The sequence below is a fragment of the Heptranchias perlo genome, chromosome 25 (assembly GCF_035084215.1).
Source record: "Heptranchias perlo isolate sHepPer1 chromosome 25, sHepPer1.hap1, whole genome shotgun sequence".
NCBI lineage: Eukaryota > Metazoa > Chordata > Chondrichthyes > Hexanchiformes > Hexanchidae > Heptranchias > Heptranchias perlo.
Window position 1 is genome coordinate 46,738,331 of NC_090349.1, and position 27,607 is coordinate 46,765,937.

The window sequence follows — 27,607 nt, forward strand, 5'->3', positions numbered from 1 at the left end:
GGCCGGTCGGGAATTGGGGTTGGACCGGAAGCAGGCGTGGGGAAGATGGCGGACCCAGGCGTGTGGGAGAGTCTGGCGGCTGGGCTCCACCCGAGGGTTTTACAGACGCTGCGGGAGCTCCGCTTCACACACATGACCCCAGTGCAGGTAACCCGGGGCTCAGCCCGAGGCACGGGCAGCAAACCCTCAGCCGGGGCCCCCCAGTGAGGGGGAGGGTCGATCAGCGGGGGCCGAGGGCCGAGGGCCTGGGGTCAAGGGTCAGGGGTTCATTGGGCCTTGACCCCTCGGCCCATCTCCCTCTCCCGCAACTCGGTGTTTGATCCCCTCCGATCGGGTTTCTGCCCCTGAAAGGGCCCTGATCAAAATCAAAATCACAAAGACATTCTCTGTGACGGTGACCGTGGTGAACTCTCCCTCCTCGTCCGTCTCCACCTGTCTGCACCGTCCTCCTCCATTGTCCAGCCGGGTGGGACGGCCCTCGCCCGGTTCCATTCTCAACTATCCAGTCGTAACCAGAGAATCGCCTGCAGGGGCTTCTCTTCCCGCTCCCGCACCGTTACCTTGGGTCCGCCGAGGATCTATCCTTGGCCCCTTCCTATTTCTCATCTACACGCTGCCCCTCGGCGACATCGTCCAAAGACACGTCGTCAGGTTCCACGTGTACGCTGACGATACTCAGCTCTACCTCACCACCGCTCCTCTCAGCCCCTCCGCTGTCTCTGATTTAACACACAGCTTGTCCAACGTCCAATACTAGATGAGCAGAAATATCCTCCGGTTAAATATTGGCAAGACCCAAGCCACTGTCTTTGGTTCCCGCCACAAACTCCGTTCCTGATCCAGCAACTCCATCCCTCTCCTTGGCCACTGGGGCTGAACCAGACTGTTTACAACCATGGCATCCAAGCTGAGATTCTGACCACATATCCGCTCCATCACCGAGACTGCCTACTTCCGCCTCAGTGACATCGCCCGTCTACAAGTTGTTTCCTGGGGCACTGAGGGGTGAAATCAGGGCTTGGGCTGCTCTCCAGCTGGAGTTAGCCCACGCCTGCTCATGATCCCGGCCCCATGTGAGAGCCGGTTTGCGCTGTTGGGAAACTTACCTGTTTTCAGGGACGAGGAATCTCACTCCGCCCGTCCAAGAGGATTGGCTCCGGGAAAAGAAGGTGCCAACTTTACAAACAGTGAGGCCAAGAGAGAAACCACTTGGGTTCCTATAGGACCGTAAGAGATAGAAGCAGGAGTAGGCCATTCGGCCCCTCGAGCCTGCTCCGCCATTCAATGAGATCATGGCTGATGTGATTTTTACCTCAACTCCACTTTCCCGCCTATTCCCCATATCCTTTGACTCCCTTGCTGATCAAAAATTTGTCTAACTCAGCCTTGAATGTATTCAATGACTCTGCCTCCACAGCTTTTTGGGGTAAAGAATTCCAAAGATTCATAACCCTCTGGGAGAAGAAATTCCTCCTCATTTCCGTCTTAAACGGGCGACCCCTTATTCTGAGACTATGCCCCCTAGTTTTAGATTCCCCCATGAGGGGTAACATCCTCTCAGCATCTACCCTATCGAGTCCCCTCAGAATCTTGTATGTTTCAATAAGATCTCCTCTCATTCTTCTAAACTCCAATGAGTATAGACCCAACCTGTTCAATCTTTCCTCATAAGAAGTAAAGGGAATTAGGGGTTATGGGGAGCGGGCAGGAAATTGGACATGAAGCTGAGTTCGGATCGGTCAATGCCCTGTGGGTGGCGGAGAGGGCCCAGGGACTATGTGGCCGGGTCCTGCTCCGACTTCTTGTGTTCTTTAGATTTTTGGTTGGGATCAGATCAGCCATGATCTTATTGAATGGCGGAGCAGGCTCGAGGGGCCGATTGGCCTACTCCTGCTCCAATTTCTTATGTTCTTATGTTCTAAGACAACCCTTCCATACCCAGAATCAACCTAGTGAACCTTCTCTGAACTGCCTCCAATGCAAGTATGTCCTTCCTTAAATAAGGGCACCAGAACTGTACGCAGTACTCCAGGTGTGGTCTCACCAGCACCCTGTACAGTTGGAGCATGACTTCCCTGCTTTTATACTCCATCCTCTTAGAAATAAAGGCCAATATTCCGTTTGCCTTCCGGATTACCTGCTGCACCTGTATGTTGACTTTTTGTGTTTCATGTGCGAGGACACCCAGTTCCCTCTGTACCACGGCATTTTGTAGTATTTCTCCATTCACTGATATTTTGCTTTTTTATTTTTCTTTCCAAAGTGGATGACGTCACATTTTCCCACATTATATTCCATCTGCCAAATTTTTTCCCATTCGCTTAACCTGTCAATATCCCTTTGCAGACACTGTGGCCTCATCGCAACTTGCTTTTCCACCTATCTTTGTATCAGCAGCAAATTTGGCCACAAGACACTCTGTTCCTTCATCCAAGTCATTGATATGTATTGTAAATAGTTGAGGCCCCAGCACTGAGCCCTGCGGCACCCCACACCTGGACTGGGAGTTTCTCACCCTCTGTCAGATATTTTAGGGTTACACCTTTGCCCTCCAGTACCTTGCTCCAGTGGCTGTGCTGCTGGTGTGAGGCTGGGATATCCAACCACGGGGACATCGTGATCAAGCGTGACCCTGCTTCACTCCGGAGTCCAGCGGGAGCCACTGGACAGTGATCAGGAGCAGCAACCCCGTCTGATTTCCCTTCCATCTCCTGGAGTTATGAGGCCCAGTGCAACGTTCCTGGCTGAAATCCACCAGGAATGTAGATTTGCTGGATTTATAACATCGTCGAGAATTGTTTTCATTCAGAGGGTTATAAGAACATGGAATGCTTTACCACAAGGGGTTGTTGAGGCAGAGACTAAAACATACTTTAAAAAGAATTTGGATAAGTATTTGGAAAAAAAGAACATAAAAGGATACGGGGATAGGGCAGGCAAATAGGATTAGAGTGGTGAGCAACTGTTGAAGAGCTAGTACACGATGGGCTGATGGCCTCCTGTGCTGTAGTTTCGATGAATCAAACCTGGGATCTCTCTAATCTGTATGGTTCAGTTACCAGTGTAGCCCTCATTAAGTATAACAATAAATAAAATTGTTACTAAACAGTGATTTTCTTTAAAACTACAAATGGAAAAACTAAGCAAGCTGAAACTGAAAAAAATTTTGTGACTAGAACCGCATGGCCAGCTCACTGCCCAGATGTTTAAGTGTGTTTACTGTTTAGTTAACTGGATAAGAACTGGTGAATTTCACCCAGCTAAGGCAAGCAGCCCTGGGACACGAGCAGTGTTGAATCAGATGGGGTTGAAATACCTGAGCGCAAGTCAGTGACTACGTCTAAGGGAAGGGAAAATAAACATGAATGTAACTGCATTGCCTGTGTGTTTTCTTGCAGTCTGCAACAATCCCTCTGTTTATGAGCAACAAGGACGTGGCTGCAGAAGCTGTAAGTTCCCCTGTGATTGTATTTTGTCTCTGGTACTGGTTGAATGTTCTGCCACCACTGGATAAACTTAAATCTTAACTTAACACAGGTAACCGGCAGTGGGAAAACCTTGGCTTTCGTCATTCCCATTTTGGAAATCCTTTTAAGACGGGAGGAGAAGTTAAAGAAACTGCAGGTTTGTACCCAACAGGGATTTGTTCTGCTTTTTATGCAGTAATATAAAGCTTATCAACTTCACGTGAATTGAGCAATTGTTTTTTTAAAGAAAGATATTCATTGGATTTTGTTTTCGGGAACGTTGCTCAGGAAGAGAGAAAGAAAGAAAGACGATACTTGTCTTGGTGTGTAACACTCTCGCCTCTCAGTCAAAAGGTCGTGGGTAATGTCCCACCCCAGAGACTTGACACAAAACCTTGGCCGACACTCCCAGTACAGTACTGAGGGAGGGCTGCACAGTCGGAGGTACCATCTTTCGGATGAAATGTTAATCTGAGGCCCCGTCTGCCCTCTCAGGTGGACGTAAAAGATCCCATGGCACTATTTGAAGAAGAGCAGAGGAGTTCTCCCCGGTGTCTTGGCCAATATCAATATCCCTCAACTAACATCACTAAAACAGATGATCTGGTCATTATCACTTTTCTGTTTGTGGGATCTTGCTGTGCACAAGTTGGCTGCTGCGTTTCCGACATTATAACTTTGACTACACTTCAAAAAGTGCTTCATTGGCTGTGAAGCGCTTTGGGATGTCCTGAGGATGTGAAAGGCGCTGTGCAAATGCAAGTTTGTTCTTTTCCCTCCCCCTCTATATGTAAAACTACAAACTACAAAAATGTAACTTTGCTGCAGCTCCTCCTGATATCACTGGAGAGGGAACTGAGCACAAAATTTCTGCTCCTGACCAGCGTCTATACAGCGTAAGGCAGGTTGGACCGAACCCTCATCAGAGCTTTCCCTCCCTGACTCAGGGATACTGAGACCCCTGACTGTCACCGTGGCTGCAATCAACTATCACCACAGACTGGGGACCAAACCTGGGGCTTTCCTGGCCTGTGGTTCTGCTCCTTGCTGGGTAACTTCGGTGAGCAATCGGGGGTGAATAGGTGTCTCATTTGAAATTTGGGGATTATGTGGATATTTAGACAGACACGTAACCCCCTTTGATGATTAAAAAAATGCGAGAGTTTATATTCATTTCCCTAAACTGGCTGAATGAATTGGCTCTTTTTATGCTGTGACCTGACCTGCATTCTTCTGCTCACTCCCCACACCCTTTAATATCCCACCCAGTCTAATCCCACTCTCCCCCTCACTCCCCGTCTAATCCCACTCTCCCCTCAGTCCCTGTACCCTTTAATATCCCACCCAGTCTAATCCCACTCTCCCCTCACTCCCCGTACCCATTAATATCCCACCCAGTCTAATCCCACTCTCCTGCTCATTCCCCGTACCCTTTAATATCCCACCCAGTCTAATCCCATTCTCCTGCTCATTCCCCGTACCCTTTAATATCCCACCCAGTCTAATCCCACTCTCCCCCTCATTCCCCGTACCCTTTAATATCCCACCCAGTCTAATCCCACTCTCCACCTCGCTCCCCGTACCCTTTAATATCCCACCCAGTCTAATCCCACTCTCCCCCTCATTCCCCGTACCCTTTAATATCCCACCCAGTCTAATCCCACTCTCCCCCTCACTCCCCGTACCCTTTAATATCCCACCCAGTCTAATCCCACTCTCCACCTCGCTCCCCGTACCCTTTAATATCCCACCCAGTCTAATCCCACTCTCCCCTCACTCCCCGTACCCTTTAATATCCCACCCAGTCTAATCCCACTCTCCCCTCACTCCCCGTACCCTTTAATATCCCACCCAGTCTAATCCCACTCTCCCCCTCACTCCCCGTACCCTTTAATATCCCACCCAGTCTAATCCCACTCTCCCCCTCACTCCCCGTACCCTTTAATATCCCACCCAGTCTAATCCCACTCTCCCCTCATTCCCCGTACCCTTTAATATCCCACCCAGTCTAATCCCACTCTCCCCCTCACTCCCCGTACCCTTTAATATCCCACCCAGTCTAATCCCACTCTCCCCCTCGCTCCCCGTACCCTTTAATATCCCACTCAGTCTAATCCCACTCTCCCCCTCGCTCCCCGTACCCTTTAATATCCCACCCAGTCTAATCCCACTCTCCCCCTCACTCCCCGTACCCTTTAATATCCCACCCAGTCTAATCCCACTCTCCTGCTCACTCCCCGTACCCTTTAATATCCCACCCAGTCTAATCCCACTCTCCTGCTCACTCCCCGTACCCTTTAATATCCCACCCAGTCTAATCCCACTCTCCTGCTCACTCCCCGTACCCTTTAATATCCCACCCAGTCTAATCCCACTCTCCTGCTCATTCCCCGTACCCTTTAATATCCCACCCAGTCTAATCCCACTCACCCCCTCATTCCCCGTACCCTTTAATATCCCACCCAGTCTAATCCCACTCACCCCCTCACTCCCCGTACCCTTTAATATCCCACCCAGTCTAATCTCACTCTCCCCCTCACTCCCCGTACCCTTTAATATCCCACCCAGTCTAATCCCACTCTCCTGCTCATTCCCCGTACCCTTTAATATCCCACCCAGTCTAATCCCACTCTCCTGCTCACTCCCCGTACCCTTTAATATCCCACCCAGTCTAATCCCACTCTCCTGCTCATTCCCCGTACCCTTTAATATCCCACCCAGTCTAATCCCACTCACCCCCTCACTCCCCGTACCCTTTAATATCCCACCCAGTCTAATCCCACTCACCCCCTCACTCCCCGTACCCTTTAATATCCCACCCAGTCTAATCCCACTCTCCCCCTCACTCACCGTACCCTTTAATATCCCACCCAGTCTAATCCCACTCTCCCCCTCACTCCCCGTACCCTTTAATATCCCACCCAGTCTAATCCCACTCTCCCCCTCACTCCCCGTACCCTTTAATATCCCACCCAGTCTAATCCCACTCTCCCCCTCACTCCCCGTACCCTTTAATATCCCACCCAGTCTAATCCCACTCTCCCCCTCACTCCCCGTACCCTTTAATCTCCCACCCAGTCTAATCCCACTCTCCCCTCACTCCCCGTACCCTTTAATATCCCTCTCTTTAAAGCAACCATCTAATTCTCCTTTAAAGGAATGCAATGGTTCCTGCAGAGAATTTCACATTCTAACCAGCCTCTGTTCAAAAGATTTTTCTCACCTCTTTAATTAATTTTGTGATATCTTAAACGTGTGCCTCTCGTTCCCATCTCACTGACCAGTAGAAACAGTCTCTCACGATTTACTATATCAGAACCCTTCATAATCTTGAAGACCTCAGTCAGGTCTTAACCTCAGCTCTAGTGAGAAAAACCCTAACTTCTCAATTCTCTCTCCATAACTGTAACCCCTCACCCCTGGTAACATCCCAGTGAATCTACACTTCATCTGTTCCATTGCTTTTATATCCTCCCTATAAGGAGGTGCAAAAAACTGTAATCAAAAGCACGACTGTGGCCTTGTGCAGTTCATCGTTACTTTCGTACTTTCAATTCAATGCCTCTGGGTTCCATTTGCCGCCTTCAAGATCTTATCTCCTTGTTTTGCCCACTTTAATGACCTTTGTCTCTGCTGCTCTGCTCCATTGAGAATCTCACCATTTAAGGTGTTTCTCCTTTCCCTATTCTTACTTCCAAAATATCTTTCTTCACCTTTTTCTACGTTGAACTGTATCTGCCCCCTCTCTGCCCATCCTGTTGGCCCTCGCTGTGTCCTGCACCTTTCACAGTTTGCCATACTTCCCAATTTTGTTCATCAGCAAATTTTGATATTGTCCCCTAAGGTCGCAATCCTACATCATTTCTGTAAATTTTAAATATGAGCAGCCCCAACACACAGCCCTGTGGCACACCACTCATCGCATCTATCCAGGCCTTTACCCTGACCTTTTGCTTTCTGCCCTCCACCCTGCTCCCTGTCTGTGTGGTCAAATTCTCCTTAATTCCACGTGCTTTTAATGTTTGGATGCTACATGCGAGATTTACAGCAATCAAACTCCTGTCTCCCCGGGACCTGTGCAGCTGACGGGGAGCAAAGTCTGCGCTGGACTTGAACGCAAATTTTCGTAAAGTGAAAGGACAATGTGTTAAACCACAGCACTGGGGAATTTACAGTAACTGCTGACCGGCAAAACTGGGAAAAGAACTGCTGCAGTGCCCATGAGGTTGTTTGAGTAGGTTGGCATGAAAGATGTGTGGAGTATCATCGAATAACACGCCACAGAGCTGGTTTGTTTTCTACTCTGTGTCCTGAGGTGCTGAAAGGCGCTGTAGAAATGCAAGTTCTTTTTGTTGGCACAAGTTCTGATGTCCGGCTTACCGTTATTTTTCCTGCCACACACAGGTTGGGGCGCTCGTTATCACACCAACACGGGAGCTCGCCATCCAAATTGACGAGGTGCTGAGACAGTTCACCGTCCACTTCCCACAGTTCAGGTGAGTTTGGAAATCATCCGTTCGGTTGAATGTGAGCAGCTCCGTATGTGAAAGGCTTTTTCTAGACTTAATAAATGTCACATTTTCTGTTCAGTCAGATTCTCTTCATTGGCGGGAGCAATCCAATAGAAGATGTTGAGAAATTCAAGAAAGATGGGTAAGTGCGGACTCTGGCAATGCTGCTGTGGGACAGGCTGGTGGACCAGAGGGTCTCCTCTTGTCCCTCATTATTCTTCTGTTTGCATGTTCCTGCTCAATTTATTTCCGAAGTGATTTTCATGATGAGCAGCTGAAACGCTTCGATGGACTTGCAATAACACCAGATTGTGGTGGTCATTCAGTCTTTGGACTAGATGGATTTTGACCCTTGATTCTCATTTTTTCGCTCTGCTCCTCTCCTCCAGCAAGGCTACAATTCTACATTCTCCCTCCAGTATTGTGTCCAAACAGCCATTCTTCATGAGCTAGACAGTGAGTGTCAGCAAGGCTATTCCACTGTTGGGGGCATCACAGCTGAACCCGGCCCTATCCACACCTGGTGCCCGTGTGTTTCATTTCCAGAAGCTGCCATTGGACAGTGATCAATGGCTGATTTTTCACCTCCGTGGCCAGTTGTAATGCCCTCTACATCTGGGATGAGATCAGCCAACTCAGCGCAGACTGAGAATCGGGCCGGGCTGTTTTACCACCCAAACACTTGAAGCAGAAGATGATTAGCAATAAGTAACTAACACTCACGTACCCACCCTCCCACCCCTGTCGATGCCCCAATTCAATCACCAGTTATGTTCGGTGTTAACTTATCGTTCAGACCAATGACACTAAGTATGAAGAAGTTATTAGGCGCAGTTCATGTGATGACCTCTTTAGGTCAGCGTGTCCTTTGGTTCTATCCTTGTTTTGCACAGAATGCCCACATTCACATCAGTTGCTTCAACTCTTTAACAAACTGGGTCACGGCTCCCTGTGCATTACCTAAGTTAGGTACAGTGTGTTGTTTTATTAACTGTTACAGGTTTGTTGATGCTGTGATTTCCCATCTCCCAGCTCCCCCAGTTTAACTATTTTTGTTCTACTGACTCAGTGTCACACCGTGGCTTCTGGATCGCTGCTGTGCTTTCAAGGGGCAATGCAGAATACAGGCCAGGCAGGGAAAATTGGTGGGGAACTGCCCTGAGAACTTCCCAGTGCTTGGTTACAAAACATCTTGGAAGCAGGTGCACAAAACTAAAAAGAAAGAACGAATCTGCAATTATGCAGTGCCTTAAAATGATCTCGGGACGTCCCAAAGGCATCACAACCAATGAAGTACTTTTGAAGTGTAGGCACTGTTGTAATGTAGGAAACGCAGCAACTAATTTGCGCACAGCAAGATCCCACAAACAGCAATGAGATAATGACCAGATAATCTGTTTTAGTGATGTTGGCTGAAGGATAAATATTGGCCCAGGATCCCGGGGAGAACTCCCCTGCTTTTCTTCGAATAGTGTTTTGGGATCTTCTTTGTCCATCTGAGAGGGCAGACAGGGCCTCGGTTGAACATCTCATCCGAAAGACGGCACCTCCGACAGTGCAGCACTCCCTCAGTACTGCACTGGGAGGGTTGGCCTGGATTATGTGCTCAAGTCACTGGAGCAGGGCTTGAACCCATGACCTTCTGACAGAGGTGAGAGTGTCATGGTTGCCCTTTTAAAAAGAAATGATGGGCAATAACTGGATAAGCCTGGGAAGCGCTTGCATTTATATAGAAGAGGCTAATGGTTTGATTACTGTGTCTTTCCGGCAGAGGGAACATTGTTGTGGGCACCCCTGGCCGTTTGGAAGACATGTTCAGACGTCGGGCGGACGGCCTGGATTTACCCAGCTGTGTGAAGAGCCTGGAGATCTTGGTGCTGGATGAGGCTGATCGGCTTCTGGACATGGGATTTGAAGCAAGGTTTGGGTCTTCACCACAGCAGCAGTGTATTAGGGAAAATGAGCCTTTAATATATTAAAATAGATGATGCTCACTTGGAGTCCCAGGTATCGTAAAACCAGGGCCTTCGTATCGGCCACTGGGAGAGTTCTGCTATTGGATGAATTCAAAGACCTTTCAGCCACGAGCACAGAATGACAGTCCCTCACAGGACTGGCACGATTGACCAAAATACATCAGTGGCTGCTCTCTGAAGACAAGAACAAAATACAAAACCAAACAGTTCAATTTTTGCACAGTTTCAGGGGATTTCCTGGTGACTCAGAGAATTTCCATTACACGTTTATTTTAACGAAACTGCTGGAAAATCATTCCTGCTCTTCCCAAACTTTTCCAATGTCCAGGTGTTGTACAGGCAAAAGGTCCCGTTTTTATTTGGATGCCATTTCACACCAATCGTAATAAAACGCCACCGAGTCGTTTAGGTCAAAGAAGAAACTTTACTGCTGCTTCCTTAACCTGACCCCAATTCCTATAAAAGTCTTTGCAGATAATTGGGTAGGTGGATGATAGAGAGCGGGTGGTCATTTATATCGTGCCTTTCACAACGTCCCAAACCACTTCATGGACAATGAATACTTATTTTTTTGAAATGATGTAATGATGGGAAAAGCGGCAGCCAATTTGCACACAGCAAGATCCCACAAACATGACCAGTTAATCTGTTTTAGTGGTGTTGGTTGAGGGATAAATGTTAGTGAAGGTGCAGGGAGAAGACCTGCTCTTCTTTGAATAGTGCTGTGGGATCCTTATGTCCACCTACGAGGGCAGTTTAACATCTCGCCTGAACTATGGCATCCGACAGTGCGGCGCTGCCCCCCCCCCCCCCCCCTCGGGCCGGCGCGGTGCTGCCCCCCCCCCCCCCCTCGGGCCGGCGCGGCGCTGCCCCCCCCCTCCTCGGGCCGGCGCGGCGCTGCCCCCCCCCCCCTCGGGCCGGCGCGGCGCTGCCCCCCCCCTCCTCGGGCCGGCGCGGCGCTGCCCCCCCCCCCCCCCCTCGGGCCGGCGCGGCGCTGCCCCCCCTCCTCGGGCCGGCGCGGCACTGCCCCGCCACTGCACCGGAGTCAGCCTGGATAATGTGCTCAAGTCTCTGGGGGGGGCTTGAACCACGACCTTCTGACTCTGAGGTGAAGGTGGTGAACCACGGCTCACATCTACAGGTTAGTTTATACTGTGTGAGGTTCATCGAAACAGGTTCTTATAAAGTTCATGGACATGGAACTCCTTGGTGCACTGTTTAACTGATCTCTTAGCACATCTAAAATAAAGTGAATAAACAAACGAAGATATGGGACAGAGATTCTATATGAACATGTAAATCCATCAGTGACATTTAACAGTCTAATCTGTTCAATTGGGCAGTAAATTTCTAATCTTTTACATTTGTACATCACTACAGTGTTACTTTGGGCCCATTCACGGTGAACATTTCGGATGTTAGCAGTAATGCAGTCTACAGCTTAGGAAGTTACTTGGTACGTAGAAAGATATTAGCAGATCAATGCTTCACACATTCATACACCATTCCTCTGTCTCGCTATATTAATCGAGATGTGCAGATGCCGGTGATGGACTGGGGTGGACAAATGTACGGAGTCGCACACCACCAGGTTATAGTCCAACAGCTTTATTTGAAATCACAAGCTTTCGGAGCTTTGCTCCTTCGTCAGGTGAAGTGAAGAGTTGCATAAAGGCACAGCATTTATAGTCAGAGAACAATGCCTGGTGATTACAGATAATCTTTCTAACTGCCCTTTATCACACCTTGGCAGAGAGATAATCACAGCAATCAAAGGAGTGAATGGTGTTCAGACAGGTTAGTCAGGGAAACATTACATCCAAGAATACTGAGGTGGGGTCACAAGGGGTCAAATCAGAAAGACAGACAGACAGAGAGAGAGAGAGAGTGACCTGTTGTATTAAAAACAGATAACTTTTTTTTGCTGTGTCCATACACAGATGCGGCCGGACCTGCTGCGATTTCCAGCAAAAAAAAGTTATCTGTTTTTAATACAACTGGTCACACTCTCTCTGTCTTTCTGGTCACTCTCTCTGTCTTTCTGGTCTCTCTCTCTGTCTGTCTGTCTTTCTGATTTGACCCCTTGTGACCCCACCTCAGTATTCTTGGATGTAATGTTTCCCTGACTAACCTGTCTGAGCACCATTCACTCCTTTGATTGCTGTGATTATCTCTCTGCCGAGGTGTGATAACGGGCAGTTAGAAAGATTATCTGTAATCACCAGGCATTGTTCTCTGACTATATATGCTGTGCCTTTATGCAACTCCTCACTTCACCTGACGAAGGAGCAAAGCTCCGAAAGCTTGTGATTTCAAATAAAGCTGTTGGACTATAACCTGGTGTTGTGCGACTCCCTATATTAATCGAGGCACCAACCCACTAAAATAAACGAGTTAACCCCTCTGTTCAAACATCAGGCAGGGGATGTCTTACAAACAAGCTGTCTGTTTTCCCTCTAATATGGACAGTAAAAACTTGAGGGTTTATATGTTTGAAGGACACCAGTAATCAAGCCTCTGATTTAATTTTCAATCACCCAGCACCTGTTTATTGGTAAAAGTTCCAAAAGGTTAATATTGTAAAAATGAGCCTAGAAACAGCTGTTGTGATCTTTGTATTAAATGTGTTAATACCTCCGGTGTGACAGTGGACAGAGGGAGGGTGTGCCAGTCCATTAATGGTTCCGACACTAATATCACTAACAGTCTCGGCTGTAATCTGCCGCGTCACCTTGGTATGAAACCCGAGTGTGTTCTCTGCCCCCCTGCAGCCTAAACAACATCCTTGGGTTTTTGCCGAAACAGCGGAGAACGGGCCTTTTCTCAGCCACTCAAACACAGGAAGTGGAGAGCCTGGTTCGAGCAGGTTTACGTAACCCTGTCCGGATCACAGTGAAAGAGAAGGGAGCAGCGGCAGACAGCACCCAAAAGACACCAGTGCGGCTGCACAACTATTACATGGTAAGATTGCAGACTGTGAGGGGTGTGTGTGTGGTGTGTGTGTGGGAGGAGTGAGGAAATGGTCGGTCCCTCTGGGAGTACCTATCTGCCCCTGCCACTGAACCCACAATATTGAAGCCTCCTCCATGTTGCTTCTGTATTTAATTTTTCTCTACACATTTTGGCACATCTTTCCCTCTTCGATTTTTCTTGTTTTGTTTCCCTTTTGAATTTTGATTGTTTATTTTTCCTAATTATTTTCCATTTTATTTCAACGTTTTCTTTCCATTGTTTTAATTTGTTGCATGTTTTGTTTTTTTATTCTGATTTGTTTTTTGTCGGTCCTTAGCCTGGCTCCAGAGAAATGAGAATCTGTCCCTCCGTTTCCTCTTTAAGTCCAAACACTTTCTCCTTTCTGTTTTTAGTATCTCTCTGGGCCTGAGCATCAAGCTGTTTATGGTTCGCACTCTTTCCCCACACTGGCCTCTGCCATGTCTCCCTGCTCGTTCTCGTGCCCTCAGTCTCTGTTTGTGTCTGCAGCCTTTCATCCACAGTGTCTTCCCCCTCAGTCCCATCAGTGTGAGGCAGAGTTTGGAATCTTTGTCCCAACACAGAGAGGGCAAAAATCAAACCGACCTGAACCCAAAACTGGGCTGGCAGGATTGACCTGGCCTATCACTGTCTCGACCCATGTAGCGGAGAGCAGTGTGTGTGGGCGCTGTCTTTGGGGGCAGGGGCGCTGTCTCCGTCTGTCTGTGTGTCTGCGCCTGTGCCTGTCTGTCTGACACAGTTTCTACAGTCCGAGAGTCCGCTCTGACACAGTTCCTCCTGCCTCTTTTAATTTATGCGTTGTTTGTGATTCAGACGTGCCGAGCGGATGAGAAGTTTAACCAGTTAGTCGCCTTCCTGCGCCAACATAAACAAGAAAAACATCTCGTCTTCTTCAGGTAACTGTCCTTCTCACTGAAAAGGCAACTTTTCTTCAATATTCTTTAGCTTTTCTTTTTAAAATTCCTTTCTGCGGCATATTGTGTTTTTATTGTTTCTGACCTATGCAGTGTCTGATGTTGGAGGAATTTAGTCTGTTTGTTAAAAAGTAATTAAAAATAAAGTAGCCAGAGTTTGCTGAGTTTTACTGTTGGAAATTTCTGATGCACCAACAACTGGTGGATGTTCCATTCGGAGGGAAACCACAATCTGCCGGTAAAGACTCTCGCTCATTGAATGCTCATCACCGGTCTCAAACACGTCACGAGCATCACGTACTTAGAATGTAGCGACTGTTATGTAGGCAGACACGGTAGTCATTTACACACAGCAAGATCCCACAAACAGCAATGAGATGACTGACCAGTCAGTTGATTTTTGGTGGTGTTGTTTGAGGGCCAAATGTTGGCCAGGACACTGGGAGGACTTCCTTCTGTCCTTCGAATAATGCCATTGGGTCTTTCACATCCACAGACTGAGCAGGTGGGGTGGGGGAGGCTCGGTTTAACGTCTCATTAAAAAGATGGCAGTGCAGCACTCCGTATTGTCAGCCTAGATTCCTGCACTGGGACGTGAACCCACAACCATCAGACTCAAAGGTGAGACACTTCTTCCAATTTAGAATCATAGAAAAGTTACAGCACGGAAGGGGGACATTCGGCCCATCAAGTCCGTGCCGGCTCAATGCAAGAGCAATCCAGCTAGTCCCACTTCCCTGCATTTTCCCCTTGGCCACGCAAATTTTTTCCTTTCAAGTAATTATCCAGTTCCCTTTTGAAGGCCATGATTGAATCTGCCTCCACCACCCCCTCAGGCAGTGCATTCCAGATCCTAACCACTCGCTGTGTAAAAAAGTTTTTCCTCATGTCACCTTTGGTTCTTTTGTCAATCACCTTAAATCTATGTCCTCTGGTTCTTGACCCTTCCGCCAATGGGAACAGTTTCTCTCTATTTACTCTGACTGGACCCTTCATGATTTTGAATACCTCTATCAAATCTCCTCGCAATCATCTCTATTCCAAGGAAAACAACCCCATCTTCTCCAGTCTATCCACGTAACTAAAGTCCCTCATCCCTGGAATCATTCTAGTAAATCTTTTCTGCACCCTCTCTAAGGCCTTCACATCTTTCCTATAGTGCGGTGCCCAGAACTGGACACAATACTCCAGTTGTGGCCAAACCAGTGTTTTATAAAGGTTCATCGTGACCTCCATACTTTTGTACTCTATGCCTCTATTTGTAAAGCCCAGGATCCCTTATGCTTTTTTAACCACCTTTAACAATTTTTGTGCACATATACCCCCCGATCTCTCTGTTCCTGTACCCCTTTTAGATTTGTGCCCTCTAGTTTATATTGCCTCTCCTCATTCTTCCTACGGAAAGGTATCACTTCACATTTTCTGCGTTAAATTTCATCCGCCAAGTGTCCGCCCATGCCACCAGCTTGTCTATATCCTCTTGAAGTCTATCACTGTCCTCCTCACTGTTTACTACCCTTCTAAGTTTTGTGTCATCTGCAAATTTGGAAATTGTGCCCTGAACACCCAAGTCCAAGTAATTAGTATATATCAAGAAAAGCAGTGGTCCCAGCACTGACCCCTGGGGAACACCACTGTACACCTCCCTCCAGTCTGAAAAACAACCGTTCACCACTACTCTCTGTTTCCTGTCACTTAGCCAATTCTGTATCCATGTTGCTACTGCCCCCTTTATTCCATGGGCCCAATAACAGTGTCTATTACTCATTGTTTATTTACTGATCAGAAATGCAGTCGACTGCATCTGGATTCCCAATCTGTGTGACCTCGATGTTGCTTTCAATTTCTGAGCTTCTTCAATCTGGATGGGTAGAAAAAATACCTTCACCCGTTTCGATAAACTATTTGGTGCAGAGTTTAATTAAAGTCCCCTTTGTTTCAGTACTTGTGCTTGTGTGGAATATTACGGGATGGCACTGGAGACATTGGTGAAAAATGTACAAGTAATGTGCATTCATGGGAAAATGAAGCACAAACGCAGTAAGATCTTCACTGAATTCCGGCAGCTTCAAAGGTAAAGATTTTTATTTAAGGATCCAACTGTTGCAGCTCCCTCAGCAAGCTCATTCAGTGAGTAACTGTGCCACAGTGGTCAGGGAGGTTTGATTCGTGGTGTGCTGAGTTGGCTGATTTCAGTTGGAACAGCGATATCGATGCTGCTACTGGATTAAGGAACAGGAGAATTGGCCAAGGTTTCCACTCCTGATCTCTGTCCATTAATTCATGTCCTGCTGGATATTGCAAACATGCACCTTACTGGTATATGTAGGTCAGTGCAAACATGCACCCTACTGGTATATGTAGGTCAGTGCAAACATGCACCTTACTGGTATATGTAGGTCAGTGCAAACATGCACCCTACTGGTATATGTAGGTCAGTGCAAACATGCACCCTACTGGTATATGTACAGTGCAAATATGCACCTTACTGGTATATGTAGGTCAGTGCAAACATGCACCGTACTGGTATATGTAGGTTGGTGCAAACATGCACCGTACTGGTATATGTAGGTCAGTGCAAACATGCACCGTACTGGTATATGTAGGTTGGTGCAAACATGCACCGTACTGGTATATGTAGGTTGGTGCAAACATGCACCGTACTGGTATATGTAGGTTGGTGCAAACATGCACCGTACTGGTATATGTATGTACAGTGCAAACATGCACCATACTGGTATATGAATGTACAGTGCAAACATGCACCCTACTGGTATATGTAGGTCAGTGCAAACATGCACCCTACTGGTATATGTAGGTCAGTGCAAACATGCACCCTACTGGTATATGTAGGTCAGTGCAAACATGCACCCTACTGGTATATGTAGGTCAGTGCAAACATGCACCCTACTGGTATATGTACAGTGCAAACATGCACCCGACTGGTATATGTAGGTCAGTGCAAACATGCACCGTACTGGTATATGTAGGTCAGTGCAAACATGCACCGTACTGGTATATGTAGGTTGGTGCAAACATGCACCGTACTGGTATATGTAGGTTGGTGCAAACATGCACCGTACTGGTATATGTATGTACAGTGCAAACATGCACCGTACTGGTATATGTATGTACAGTGCAAACATGCACCGTACTGGTATATGTATGTACAGTGCAAACATGCACCCTACTGGTATATGTAGGTCAGTGCAAACATGCACCCTACTGGTATATGTAGGTCAGTGCAAACATGCACCCTACTGGTATATGTACAGTGCAAACATGCACCCGACTGGTATATGTAGGTCAGTGCAAACATGCACCGTACTGGTATATGTAGGTCAGTGCAAACATGCACCGTACTGGTATATGTAGGTTGGTGCAAACATGCACCGTACTGGTATATGTAGGTTGGTGCAAACATGCACCGTACTGGTATATGTATGTACAGTGCAAACATGCACCCTACTGGTATATGTATGTACAGTACAAACATGCACCCTACTGGTATATGTAGGTCAGTGCAAACATGCACCGTACTGGTATATGTAGGTCAGTGCAAACATGCACCGTACTGGTATATGTAGGTTGGTGCAAACATGCACCGTACTGGTATATGTAGGTTGGTGCAAACATGCACCGTACTGGTATATGTATGTACAGTGCAAACATGCACCGTACTGGTATATGTATGTACAGTACAAACATGCACCCTACTGGTATATGTAGGTCAGTGCAAACATGCACCCTACTGGTATATGTAGGTCAGTGCAAACATGCACTCTACTGGTATATGTAGGTCAGTGCAAACATGCACCCTACTGGTATATGTACAGTGCAAACATGCACCCTACTGGTATATGTACAGTGCAAACATGCACCCGACTGGTATATGTAGGTCAGTGCAAACATGCACCTTACTGGTATATGTAGGTCACTGCTTTACACCCTGCTATGCTCTGATTATATGTTACACTGAGCAGTCTTCTCTTTTATCTTTCCCAGTGGTATTTTGGTTTGCACTGATGTCATGGCTCGAGGTATAGACATTCCCGAGGTTCACTGGGTCCTGCAGTTTGACCCTCCCAGCAGTGCCAGGTACTGGTATAAGTTGCTTTAATGGGTCTAACGGGCAGAATAAATCTCATCCAATGGAAAACAAAATTATACACAGAATGAAAACTATTCTGCAATCTTAAAATTAGCAATTTAGTTGCTGGAGATAATTGTTAAATTAAAATGAGCCCTTAGTTGGTGAATGGAGCGTGGCTTGGGGGCTTTGATGGGGGGGAATGAGAGTGACCACAGGTGAGATTACAATTATGTTGTACAGTTCAGCAGGTGGAACACACACAGTTGGAGATACTCAGTCGGCCGTGAGATTCCAGTAGGTGTTCCAGCTGGGTTGAATTGAGAAATAGGAAAGGATCTAAGATCTAAGGTTCTAAGACTATAGTGGGAGTTGTGTTTAGGACCCCTGGCAGCAGCTCTGAAGTACTAGATTGTATAAATGCAGCGATTAGACAAGCGTGTAACAAAGGCATAGTGGTCTTAATGGGGGACTTTAACCTTCACATAGATTGGGAAAAGCAGACTCGCAACAGTCAGAAAGGTAGTGAATTTCTTGAGTGTGTCCGGGATAGTTTTCTACAGCAGTATGTCCTAGAGGCAACAAGGGGGCAAACCATACTAGATTTAGTAATGAGATTTAGTTCACGGCTTAACTGTACACGAACATCTATCCAATAGCGATCATAACACGATCGAGTTCAATGTAGTGTTTGAAAGGGAAAAAAATGAATCAGCTGCTAAGATTCTAGACTTGGGTAAGGCCGACTTCAATGGGATGAGACAGAGACTGTCCACAGTAAACTGGGCAAATCTGTTAATGGGTAAAACGACTGATGATCAGTGGGAAATGTTTAAAGAAATATTTAACGTGATACAGAACCGGTTTATACCCCTGAGGGGCAAGAACTCTACTTGCCAAAAAAAACAGCCATGGACAACTAAAGAGGTAAGGGACAGTATAAGACATAAGGAAAGGGCACACAAAAAGGCAAAAAATGGCACAGATCCTGGCGAATGGGAAAGATACAAAGATCAACAAAGGGTCACAAAACAGATAGTAAGAGCTACAAAAAGAGAGTATGAAAAGAAACTTGCAAGGGATATCAAAACCAATACGAAGAACTTTTATAGTTATATTAGGAAAAAGAGGGCGGTCAGGAGCAGTGTTGGCCCCTTAAAAACTGAAAGTGGGGATATTGTCATTGACGATGGGGAAATGGCGGACATGTTGAACAATTACTTTGCGTCAGTATTTACAGTAGAAAATGAGGATAGCATGCTGGAAATCCCAAGAAAACTAATATTGAATCGGGGACATGGACTCGATAAAATTAACATACGTAAAGCAACAGTAATGAAGAAAATAATAGCACTAAAGAGTGACAAATCCCCAGGACCAGATGGTTTCCATCCCAGGGTTTTAAAGGAAGTAGGTGAGCACATTGAAAGATTATAGTTAGGGCATCTGCAAAGTTCTCTAGATTCAGGAACTGTCTATCTGGATTGGAAAATTGCACATGTCACTCCGCTTTTTAAGAAAGGAGAGAGGGGGAAACCAGGGAATTATAGACCAGTTAGCCGAACATCTGTTGTGGGGAAAATGCTGGAGTCTATAATTAAGGATAGGGTGAATTTTCAGTTAATCAGAGAGAGCCAGCATGGATTTGTGAAAGGTAGGTCGTGCCTGACAAACCTGATTGAATTTTTTGAAGAGGTGACTAAAGTAGTAGACAGGGGAATGTCAATGGATGTTATTTATAAGGTCCCACATAAGAGACTGTTAGCTAAGATAGAAGCCCATGGAATCGAGGGAAAAGTACGGACTTGGTTAGGAAGTTGGCTGAGCGAAAGGCGACAGAGAATAGGGATAATGGGTAGGTACTCACATTGGCAGGATGTGACTGGTGGAGTCCCGCAGGGATCTGTCTTGGGGCCTCAATTATTCACTATTTATTAACGACTTAGATGAAGGCATAGAAAGTCTCATATCTAAGTTTGCCGATGACACAAAGATTGGTGGCATTGTAAGCAGTGTAGATGAAAACATAAAATTACAAAGCGATATTGATAGATTAGGTGAATGGGCAAAACTGTGTCAAATGTGAGGTCATCTACTTTGGATCAAAAAAGGATAGAACATAGAATCATAGAATCATAGAAGTTACAACATGGAAACAGGCCCTTCGGCCCAACATGTCCATGTCGCCCAGTTTATACCACTAAGCTAGTCCCAATTGCCTGCACTTGGCCCATATCCCTCGATACCCATCTTCCCCATGTAACTGTCCAAATGCTTTTTAAAAGACAAAATTGTACCCGCCTCTACTACTGCCTCTGGCAGCTCGTTCCAGACACTCACCACCCTTTGAGTGAAAAAATTGCCCCTCTGGATCCTTTTGTATCTCTCCCCTCTCACCTTAAATCTGTGCCCCCTCGTTATAGACTCCCCTATAGGGACAGGGTACTTTCTAAATGGTAAAAAGTTAAAAACAGTATATTTCCAAAGGGACCTAGGGGTACAGGTACATAGATCATTGAAGTGTCATGAACAGGTGCAGAAAATAATCAATAAGGCTAATGGAATGCTGGCCTTTATATCTAGAGGACTAGAGTACAAGGGGCAGAAGTTATGCTGCAACTATACAAAACCCTGGTTAGACTGCACCTGGAGTACTGTGAGCAGTTCTGGGCACCGCACCTTCGGAAGGACATATTGGCCTTTGAGGGAGTGCAGCGTAGGTTTACTAGAATGATACCCGGACTTCAAGGGTTAAGTTACGAGGAGAGATTACACAAATTGGGGTTGTATTCTCTGGAGTTTCGAAGGTTAAGGGATGATCTGATCGAAGTTTATAAGATATTAAGGGGAACAGATGGGGTGGATAGAGAGAAACTATTTCTGCTGGTTGGGGATTCTAGGAGAAGGGGGCACAGTCTGAAAATTAGAGCCAGACCTTTCAGGAGCGAGATTAGAAAACATTTCTACACACAAAGGGTGGTAGAAGCTTGGAACTCTCTTCTGCAAACGGCAATTGATACTAGCTCAATTGCTAAATTTAAATATGAGATAGATAGCTTTTTGGCAACCAAAGGTATTAAGGGATATGGGCCAAAGGCAGGTATATGGAGTTAGATCACAGATTAGCCATGATCATATCAAATGGCGGAGCAGGCACGAGGGGCTGAATGGCCTACTCCTGTTTCTACATTCCTATGTTTTTTGTAGGTACCTGCGTCGTCAGTACTTTGTGGGTTGTAGGTGTTTAACGGCTGTTGCCTTTGTTTATTTTAGTGCCTTTGTCCATCGATGTGGACGAACAGCTCGTATTGGTCACTATGGCAGCGCCCTTGTATTTCTGCTTCCCATGGAGACGGCTTATGTCAACTTCCTTTCCATTAATCAGAAAGTACGTTTGCTTATTTTTCCAAAGTGTTTTAGAATTTAACCTTGTGATTTCTCTCTTTCTTAGTTTACATAAAATGACATTTTCCAATGTACAGGTTTGAGGGACCTGCTGGGGCTGTTTTAAGGATTCTGTACACCGTCTGCAAGAGGTTTGTTTCAGGAAACATCGCCAGTCGATTTACCTGTTCTGTTAAACCTCAACACCTGGGTTTGTGCTCTGGGAAAGTAGCACCTTGGTAGAAACTGGTGGGATTTGTGTCTGAAGAGCAAAGGTTACTGTTTTAATATTACTTAAACCGGTTTTAATATTACCTATGCCTTTGATCATGCAAAATCAGACATCTAGTGTCAGTAATACCAAGGCAGTGTCAAACTATAGAATATAACATGCTGTAAAGCTGGTAGTTTTTTCAGTGCTAAAAAAAACTTTCATTTATAAACAGCTTTCACCGTCTCGGGACGTCCCAAGATGCTTTACAGCCAATGAAGTACTTTTGAAGTGTAGTCACTGTTGTAATGTAGGAAATAGGGCAGCCAATTTGTGCACAACAAGATCGCACAAACAGCAATGTGATAATGACCAGATAATCTGTTTTTAGGTGTTAGTTGAGGGATAAATATTGACTAGAACACCGGGTAAACACTCCTGATCTTCATTGAATAGTGCTGTGGGATCTTTTACATCCTCCTGAGAGGGCAGACGGGGCCTCGGTTTAACGTCTCATCTGAAAGATGGCACCTCCGACAGTGCAGCACTCCCTTATAACTGCACTAGGAATGTCAGCCTGGATTATGGGGCTCAAGTCTCTGGAGTAGGGCTTGACTCAGAGCGAGAGCCACGACTGACACCCTGTGCTTTTTATGAGAGCACCTGGCCCCTGGTTATATGGAATTTGTACGGTGCAGCATTTCAATTGTGAATTTAAACGTACTGCAAAAAGGTACCCTGCGAAATTTTAATGGTGTGAATCTAAACCGCTGTACAGTGCAACTCACAGAAACGTGGATTGTGTTCCAGCTAAAAGAAAAAGTTGTCAAAAAATCACCGTTCACAAACTTTTCCACCCAGAAAGTTCAGTGGAATTTATTATTTTCCATGTAGGTTTCAGGATCAGACTGGGTGTCACTGACACAACCCATCCTGTCCTCACCCAACATCTGCACTCTCACCAGACCCTCCCATCCTTGCCCAGCATCTGCACTCTCACTGGGCCACCCTATCCTTGCCCAACATCTGCACTCTCACCAGCCCATCCTGTCCTCATCCAACATCTACACTCCCACTCAACATCTGTACTCTCACCAGACCCTCCCATCCTCATCTAACATCTGCACTCTCACCAGCCCGTCCCATCCTCACCCAACGTCTGTACTCTCAACCAACATCTGCACTCTCACCAGCCCATCCTGTCCTCATCCAACATCTACACTCCCACTCAACATCTGTACTCTCACCAGCCCGTCCCATCCTCACCCAACGTCTGTACTCTCAACCAACATCTGCACTCTCACCAACCCATCCTGTCCTCATCCAACATCTACACTCTCACTCAACATCTGGACTCTCACCAGGCGATCCCATCCTCATCTAACATCTGCATTCTCACCAGCCCGTCCCATCCTCACCCAACATCTGTACTTTCACCGGCCCATCCCATCCTCACCCAACATCTGCACTCTCACCGGGCGGCACTGGATTGCGATGAGGAGCGGGAGTCCTGGGCATTGGTTTTTTGCCCTGATCTATTGATGCTGAAGCTGATGGCAGCATCTTACTGCAGCTCTGGCTGAGATCAGCTAACTGGGCACAGAGTGGGGATCAAACCCAGAGCCTCCCTGGTCTCTGCAGCTCAGCGACTCACTGGATAAACTCATCGAACTGTGGGGAGGCTCTGCCCTTTATGTAATTCTGTGGCATTGTCCTGAAATTGGCTGAATTATTTTTGTTCAGTAAGTCAGCAAAGATGCTTAATTTCAGTTTATTTAGGAAGAAACTTTTTGGAGTTTACAAGTTCTCTGTGATTTCAGCAAAGGGTTTTGTGCTACATCGACCCTTTTGCTGTGTGGGTTTTATTTTCTGACTTTTAATAAATGATTTCCCAAACTTTCTTCAGCCTCATCTTCTTGATTTGATGAAATTGCTGCATCTCAATTAAGTGATAAGGCAAAGCGTTGCTGTCACAGCTCGCAAACCTTTATTGACGTGTCTTTTAATTTGTTTAAATGAGTTTGTTCTCTGTTCAGTGTCCAATGGAGGAGATGAAGCTGCTGAAAGACTCTGTTGATGTCCTGCCAAAGCTGAAGAAGATGGCAGTGTCTGACCGAGCCGTCTTTGAAAAAGGGATGAAGGGATTTGTGTCTTTCATTCAGTCTTATGCGAAGCATGAGTGCAGCTTGATATTTCGAATAAAAGGTAACTGGACGGAAAGGTCAGTGTCAGTCAGTTTATTATGTGGGTGGTGCTAACGATAGAACTATTCAGCTCACTGTTTCCAAAAATAAATGACACCGGGGCACTGCATAGGCGCCCAGGAATCAACATTTAGTGAGAGGAAGTCATTTTAGTGTTTAAAAAAACTACACATTCACAGTGAGCGTTTTATGTCACTTCTCGATCTCAGTCTTGAAAATTTCAATTGTCCCCCGGAATCCACAGCCTTTTGGGGGAGAGAGTTCCAGATTTCCACTACCCTTTGTGTGAAAAAGTGCTTCCTGAATTCGCCCCTGAATGGTCGAGGTCTAATTTTAAGTTTGTGCCTCCTTGTTCTGGACTCTCCCACCAGAGGAAATAGTTTCTCTTTATCTAACCTATAGAATATTTTACATACCTCAATCAGATCACCCCTCAACCTTCTAACCTGAAGCAAATACAAACCAAGTTTGTGTAACCTGTCCTCATAATTTAACCCTTTTAGCCCCGGTATCATTCTGGTGAATCTGCACTGCCCCCCACCCCTCCAAAGGCCAATATATCCTTCCTGAGGTGCGGTGCCCAGAACTGAATGCAGTCTCCAGATGGGGTCTGACCAAGGCTCTGTACAACTGAAGCATAACTTCCTCACATTGAACTCCATCTGCCACAGTTTTGCCCACTCACTATTTCCCTTTTTAACTTCCTTTTCCTGCTCTCCAGTAAGGGAACCTCGAGTAATGATTTCCGCAATTATTTATTTTCCAGATCTGGATTTCGCAGCAGTCGCCAGGGGCTTTGGCCTACTTAAACTGCCCAAGATGCCGGAGTTGAGAGGAAAAAGCTTTCCTGGATTCATTCCTGAGAACGTGGACACAAACACCATCCGGTACAGAGACAAAAACAGAGAAAAACAGAGACAGAGGATGTTAACAGAGCAGGCGAAGCAACGAAATGAAGGGAAAAAGAAATTTGTGAAAAATAAGCCCTGGTCAAAACAGAAAACAAAGAGAGACAAGAGGAAAAAACAAGCAGCCAAAAGGAAGCGAGACGAGGTGGGCCGGGCTGGTGTGGGCTGTGTTTTTTTATTCATTCATGGGATGTGGGCGTCGCTGGCACGGCCGGCATTTATTGCCCATCACTAATTGCCCTTGAGAAGGTGGTGAGCCGCCTTCTTGACTTTTTGTAGTGAGATTGTACAACTGAGTGTCTTGCTAGGTCATTTCAGAGGGTGATTAAGAATCAACCACATTGCTGTGGGTCTGGAGTCACATATAGGCCAGACCGGGTAAGGACGGCAAGTTTCCTTCCCTAAAGGGCATTAGTGAACCAGATGGGTTTTTACAACAATCCGGTAGTTTCATGGCCACCATTACTGATACTAGATTTTTTTTTATTCCAGATTTTATTTAATTAATTGAATTTAAATTCCCCAGCTGCCATGGTGGGATTTGAACTCATGACTCCGGATTATTAGTCCAGGCCTCTGTTTTACTAGTCCAGTAACATAACCACTATGCTATCGTACCCTTGTTGTGGGCTGGGCTGCCTGAGGTTCATCCTCTGATGTTTTGTAGGTTTTTTTTTAAGTAACAGAACTTCCTGTAGCTAAAATGTAAACTAGTTTGAAACTCTTGACTCAAATTTTTGAAAGATCAGCACAGTGTAAGGGCTTTTCTGAAGATCTTGTGATGCTGAAAGGTTTCTCTGTAAATATCCTGTAAACTGGGCCGAATCGGGGCTACAGATTTCAGTATCAAGTTGTCTATTATTTAGTGTTGAAAGTCAGAAGTAGCAGAATATTGGAGAAAATTGGCTAAAAATAGCCTTTTAACCACCAGAGTCTAGGACTCCTCATCTGCACCATCCCATTCATATTAAACAGGTAAACACTGGCATTAAAATATCGGCAGCTGGATAATCTCAGCTCCTGTATGTGGTAATACAGACAGTGTGGTGTTCTGCACCTCCCCATCTCTGAATGATGAGCATTAATCTTCCGACCCCATTGCTTAGTTTGTTTTAGAATAAAATCACTTCTCACCATTCTGGATCTTGTACCTCGTAATTATAGACCCTGCGATACCCTAGAACGATGGTTCTGCAATCCCCAACAGATTAAGATGGGAATTTGTGGCTGGTCTGTTTGCCTTTTATTAATTTTTTTCACAATTCTTGCAGGTAATAAACAATTTTTTTGTGCTGATTACCAAGTCAGAATTAACCTATTTCTAATTTTGCTGAAACGCATTGAATGGTCTCAATCCAAACTACTAACGTTGCCACCTTACAGGGCTCTGACGTGGCGGAGGATGATGTCGATGAACTTCTCAACGACACCCGATTGTTAAAGAAACTGAAAAGGGGGAAGATCAGCAAGGAGGAGTTTGAGAAGCAGCTGACTGGAACATGAATGACGGATGAACTAGAAGATGGCTGATCTTGTAACATTCTGTGAATGGTTTCTAAGCAATTCTTTTTATATTAATCCTGGATTTCAATGTGAAATTCAGATCTGTTCAGATTAATTTGTAAAAAAAAAAAATTCCTCGCCTTATAAGTGGGAGAATTTGTTGGTGTGACTTGTGCTCAGGAGTAAATCCTGCCTGTTTGTGCCTCCATCATTAATTAAATACTAAAATTAAAAGGAGGACTATTCTCGAAGAATAAGAACATAAGAAATAGGAGCAGAAGTAGACCATACGGCCCCTCGAGCCTGCTCCGTCATTCAATAAGATCATGGCTGATCTTACAACTCAACTCCATTTTCCCGCCCGATCACCATATCCCTTGATTGCCCTAAAGTCCAAAAATCTATCTTATCTTAGCCTTGAATATATTCAATGACTCAGCATCCACAGCCCTCTGGGCTGGAGAATTCCAAAGATTCATAACCCTCGGCGTGAAGAAATTCCTCCTCGTCTCAGTCCTAAATGGCCGACCCCTTACCCTGAGACTATGCCCCCTAGTTCTATACTCTCCAGCCAGGGGAAACATCCTCTCAGCATTTACCCTGTCAAAGCGTGTCCGAGTATATAGGAGAGCAGAGAGAGCGGGAATCTCCCAGGGTCTGAGTATATGGGAGAGCGGGAATCTCCCAGGGTCCGAGTATATGGGAGAGCGGAGAGAGCGGGAATCTCCCAGCGTCCGGGTATATGGGAGAGCGGGAATCTCCCAGGGTCCGAGTATATGGGAGAGCGGGAATCTCCCAGTGGCCAAGTAAACAAATAATCAAGGAGTGATATCACAGGACAGTAGGTAGGTGATTGGTGTGAATTACTGTTTATTTTTGCTCTCTAAGCTCGGGTTGTGGGTTAAACTAAGAGCCGGGAAACTTTAACTTGCTCTTACTTTATTAAATCATAGAAAGTTACTGCACAGAAGGAGGCCATTCGGCCCATTGTGTCCATGCTGGCCAAAAAAAAAGTATCCAGCTTAATCCCGCAATAAATAACTTAAACTAGATAAACTAATTCGTTAATAAAACTAAAAATAACCGAGTGAATAAAACCTTTAAATAAGTAAAACAAGATTAGATTGGGAGGGCAGGTGGTGTGTCATAACTACAGCATGTGGGGGTTTGTGGAGACCTGTGAGATCCTGAGCAACCACATGTGCAGTAAGTGTCTGCAACTCGAGGAACTTCGGCTCAGAGTTGTTGAGCTGGAGTCCAAGCTGCAGTCATTGCGGTGCATCAAGGAGGAGGAGAGTTATCTGGACACTTTGATCCAGGAGGTAGTTACACCCCTTAGATTAGGTACTAGTTTAGATTCTGGTCAGGGACAGGAGGGTGTGACTGCGAGTCAGGCAGGTATGGGGACCCAGGATGCAGTGATGGAGGAGCCTCAGCTCTTGACCTTG

The 27,607-nt window shown here is 46.0% G+C and overlaps 1 protein-coding gene across 1 annotated transcript; it reads left to right on the forward strand.

Moving 5' to 3' along the window:
* On the forward strand, positions 1 to 26,306 carry ddx55 (DEAD (Asp-Glu-Ala-Asp) box polypeptide 55). Its single transcript, XM_068006239.1, has 14 exons — positions 1 to 147; positions 3,399 to 3,449; positions 3,538 to 3,624; positions 7,872 to 7,963; positions 8,058 to 8,120; positions 9,750 to 9,899; positions 12,726 to 12,915; positions 13,759 to 13,841; positions 15,802 to 15,933; positions 17,865 to 17,957; positions 21,223 to 21,337; positions 23,581 to 23,749; positions 24,515 to 24,801; positions 26,040 to 26,306. The coding sequence occupies exons 1-14, from the start codon at positions 46 to 48 to the stop codon at positions 26,157 to 26,159; spliced, it is 1,734 nt and encodes a 577-aa protein (XP_067862340.1). The 5' UTR covers positions 1 to 45; the 3' UTR covers positions 26,160 to 26,306.
* Positions 26,307 to 27,607: the final 1,301 nt, after the last annotated feature.

What these genes read in the sequence shown, in the direction of transcription:
- ddx55 (XM_068006239.1), top strand. Translation starts at nt 46, where the DNA reads ATGGCGGACCCAGGCGTGTGGGAGAGTCTGGCGGCTGGGCTCCACCCG. An exon ending in AGAAGTTAAAGAAACTGCAG is followed by an intron (nt 3,625 to 7,871) that starts GTTTGTACCCAA and finishes TGCCACACACAG; the next exon opens with GTTGGGGCGCTCGTTATCAC. An exon ending in AAACATCTCGTCTTCTTCAG is followed by an intron (nt 13,842 to 15,801) that starts GTAACTGTCCTT and finishes CCTTTGTTTCAG; the next exon opens with TACTTGTGCTTGTGTGGAAT.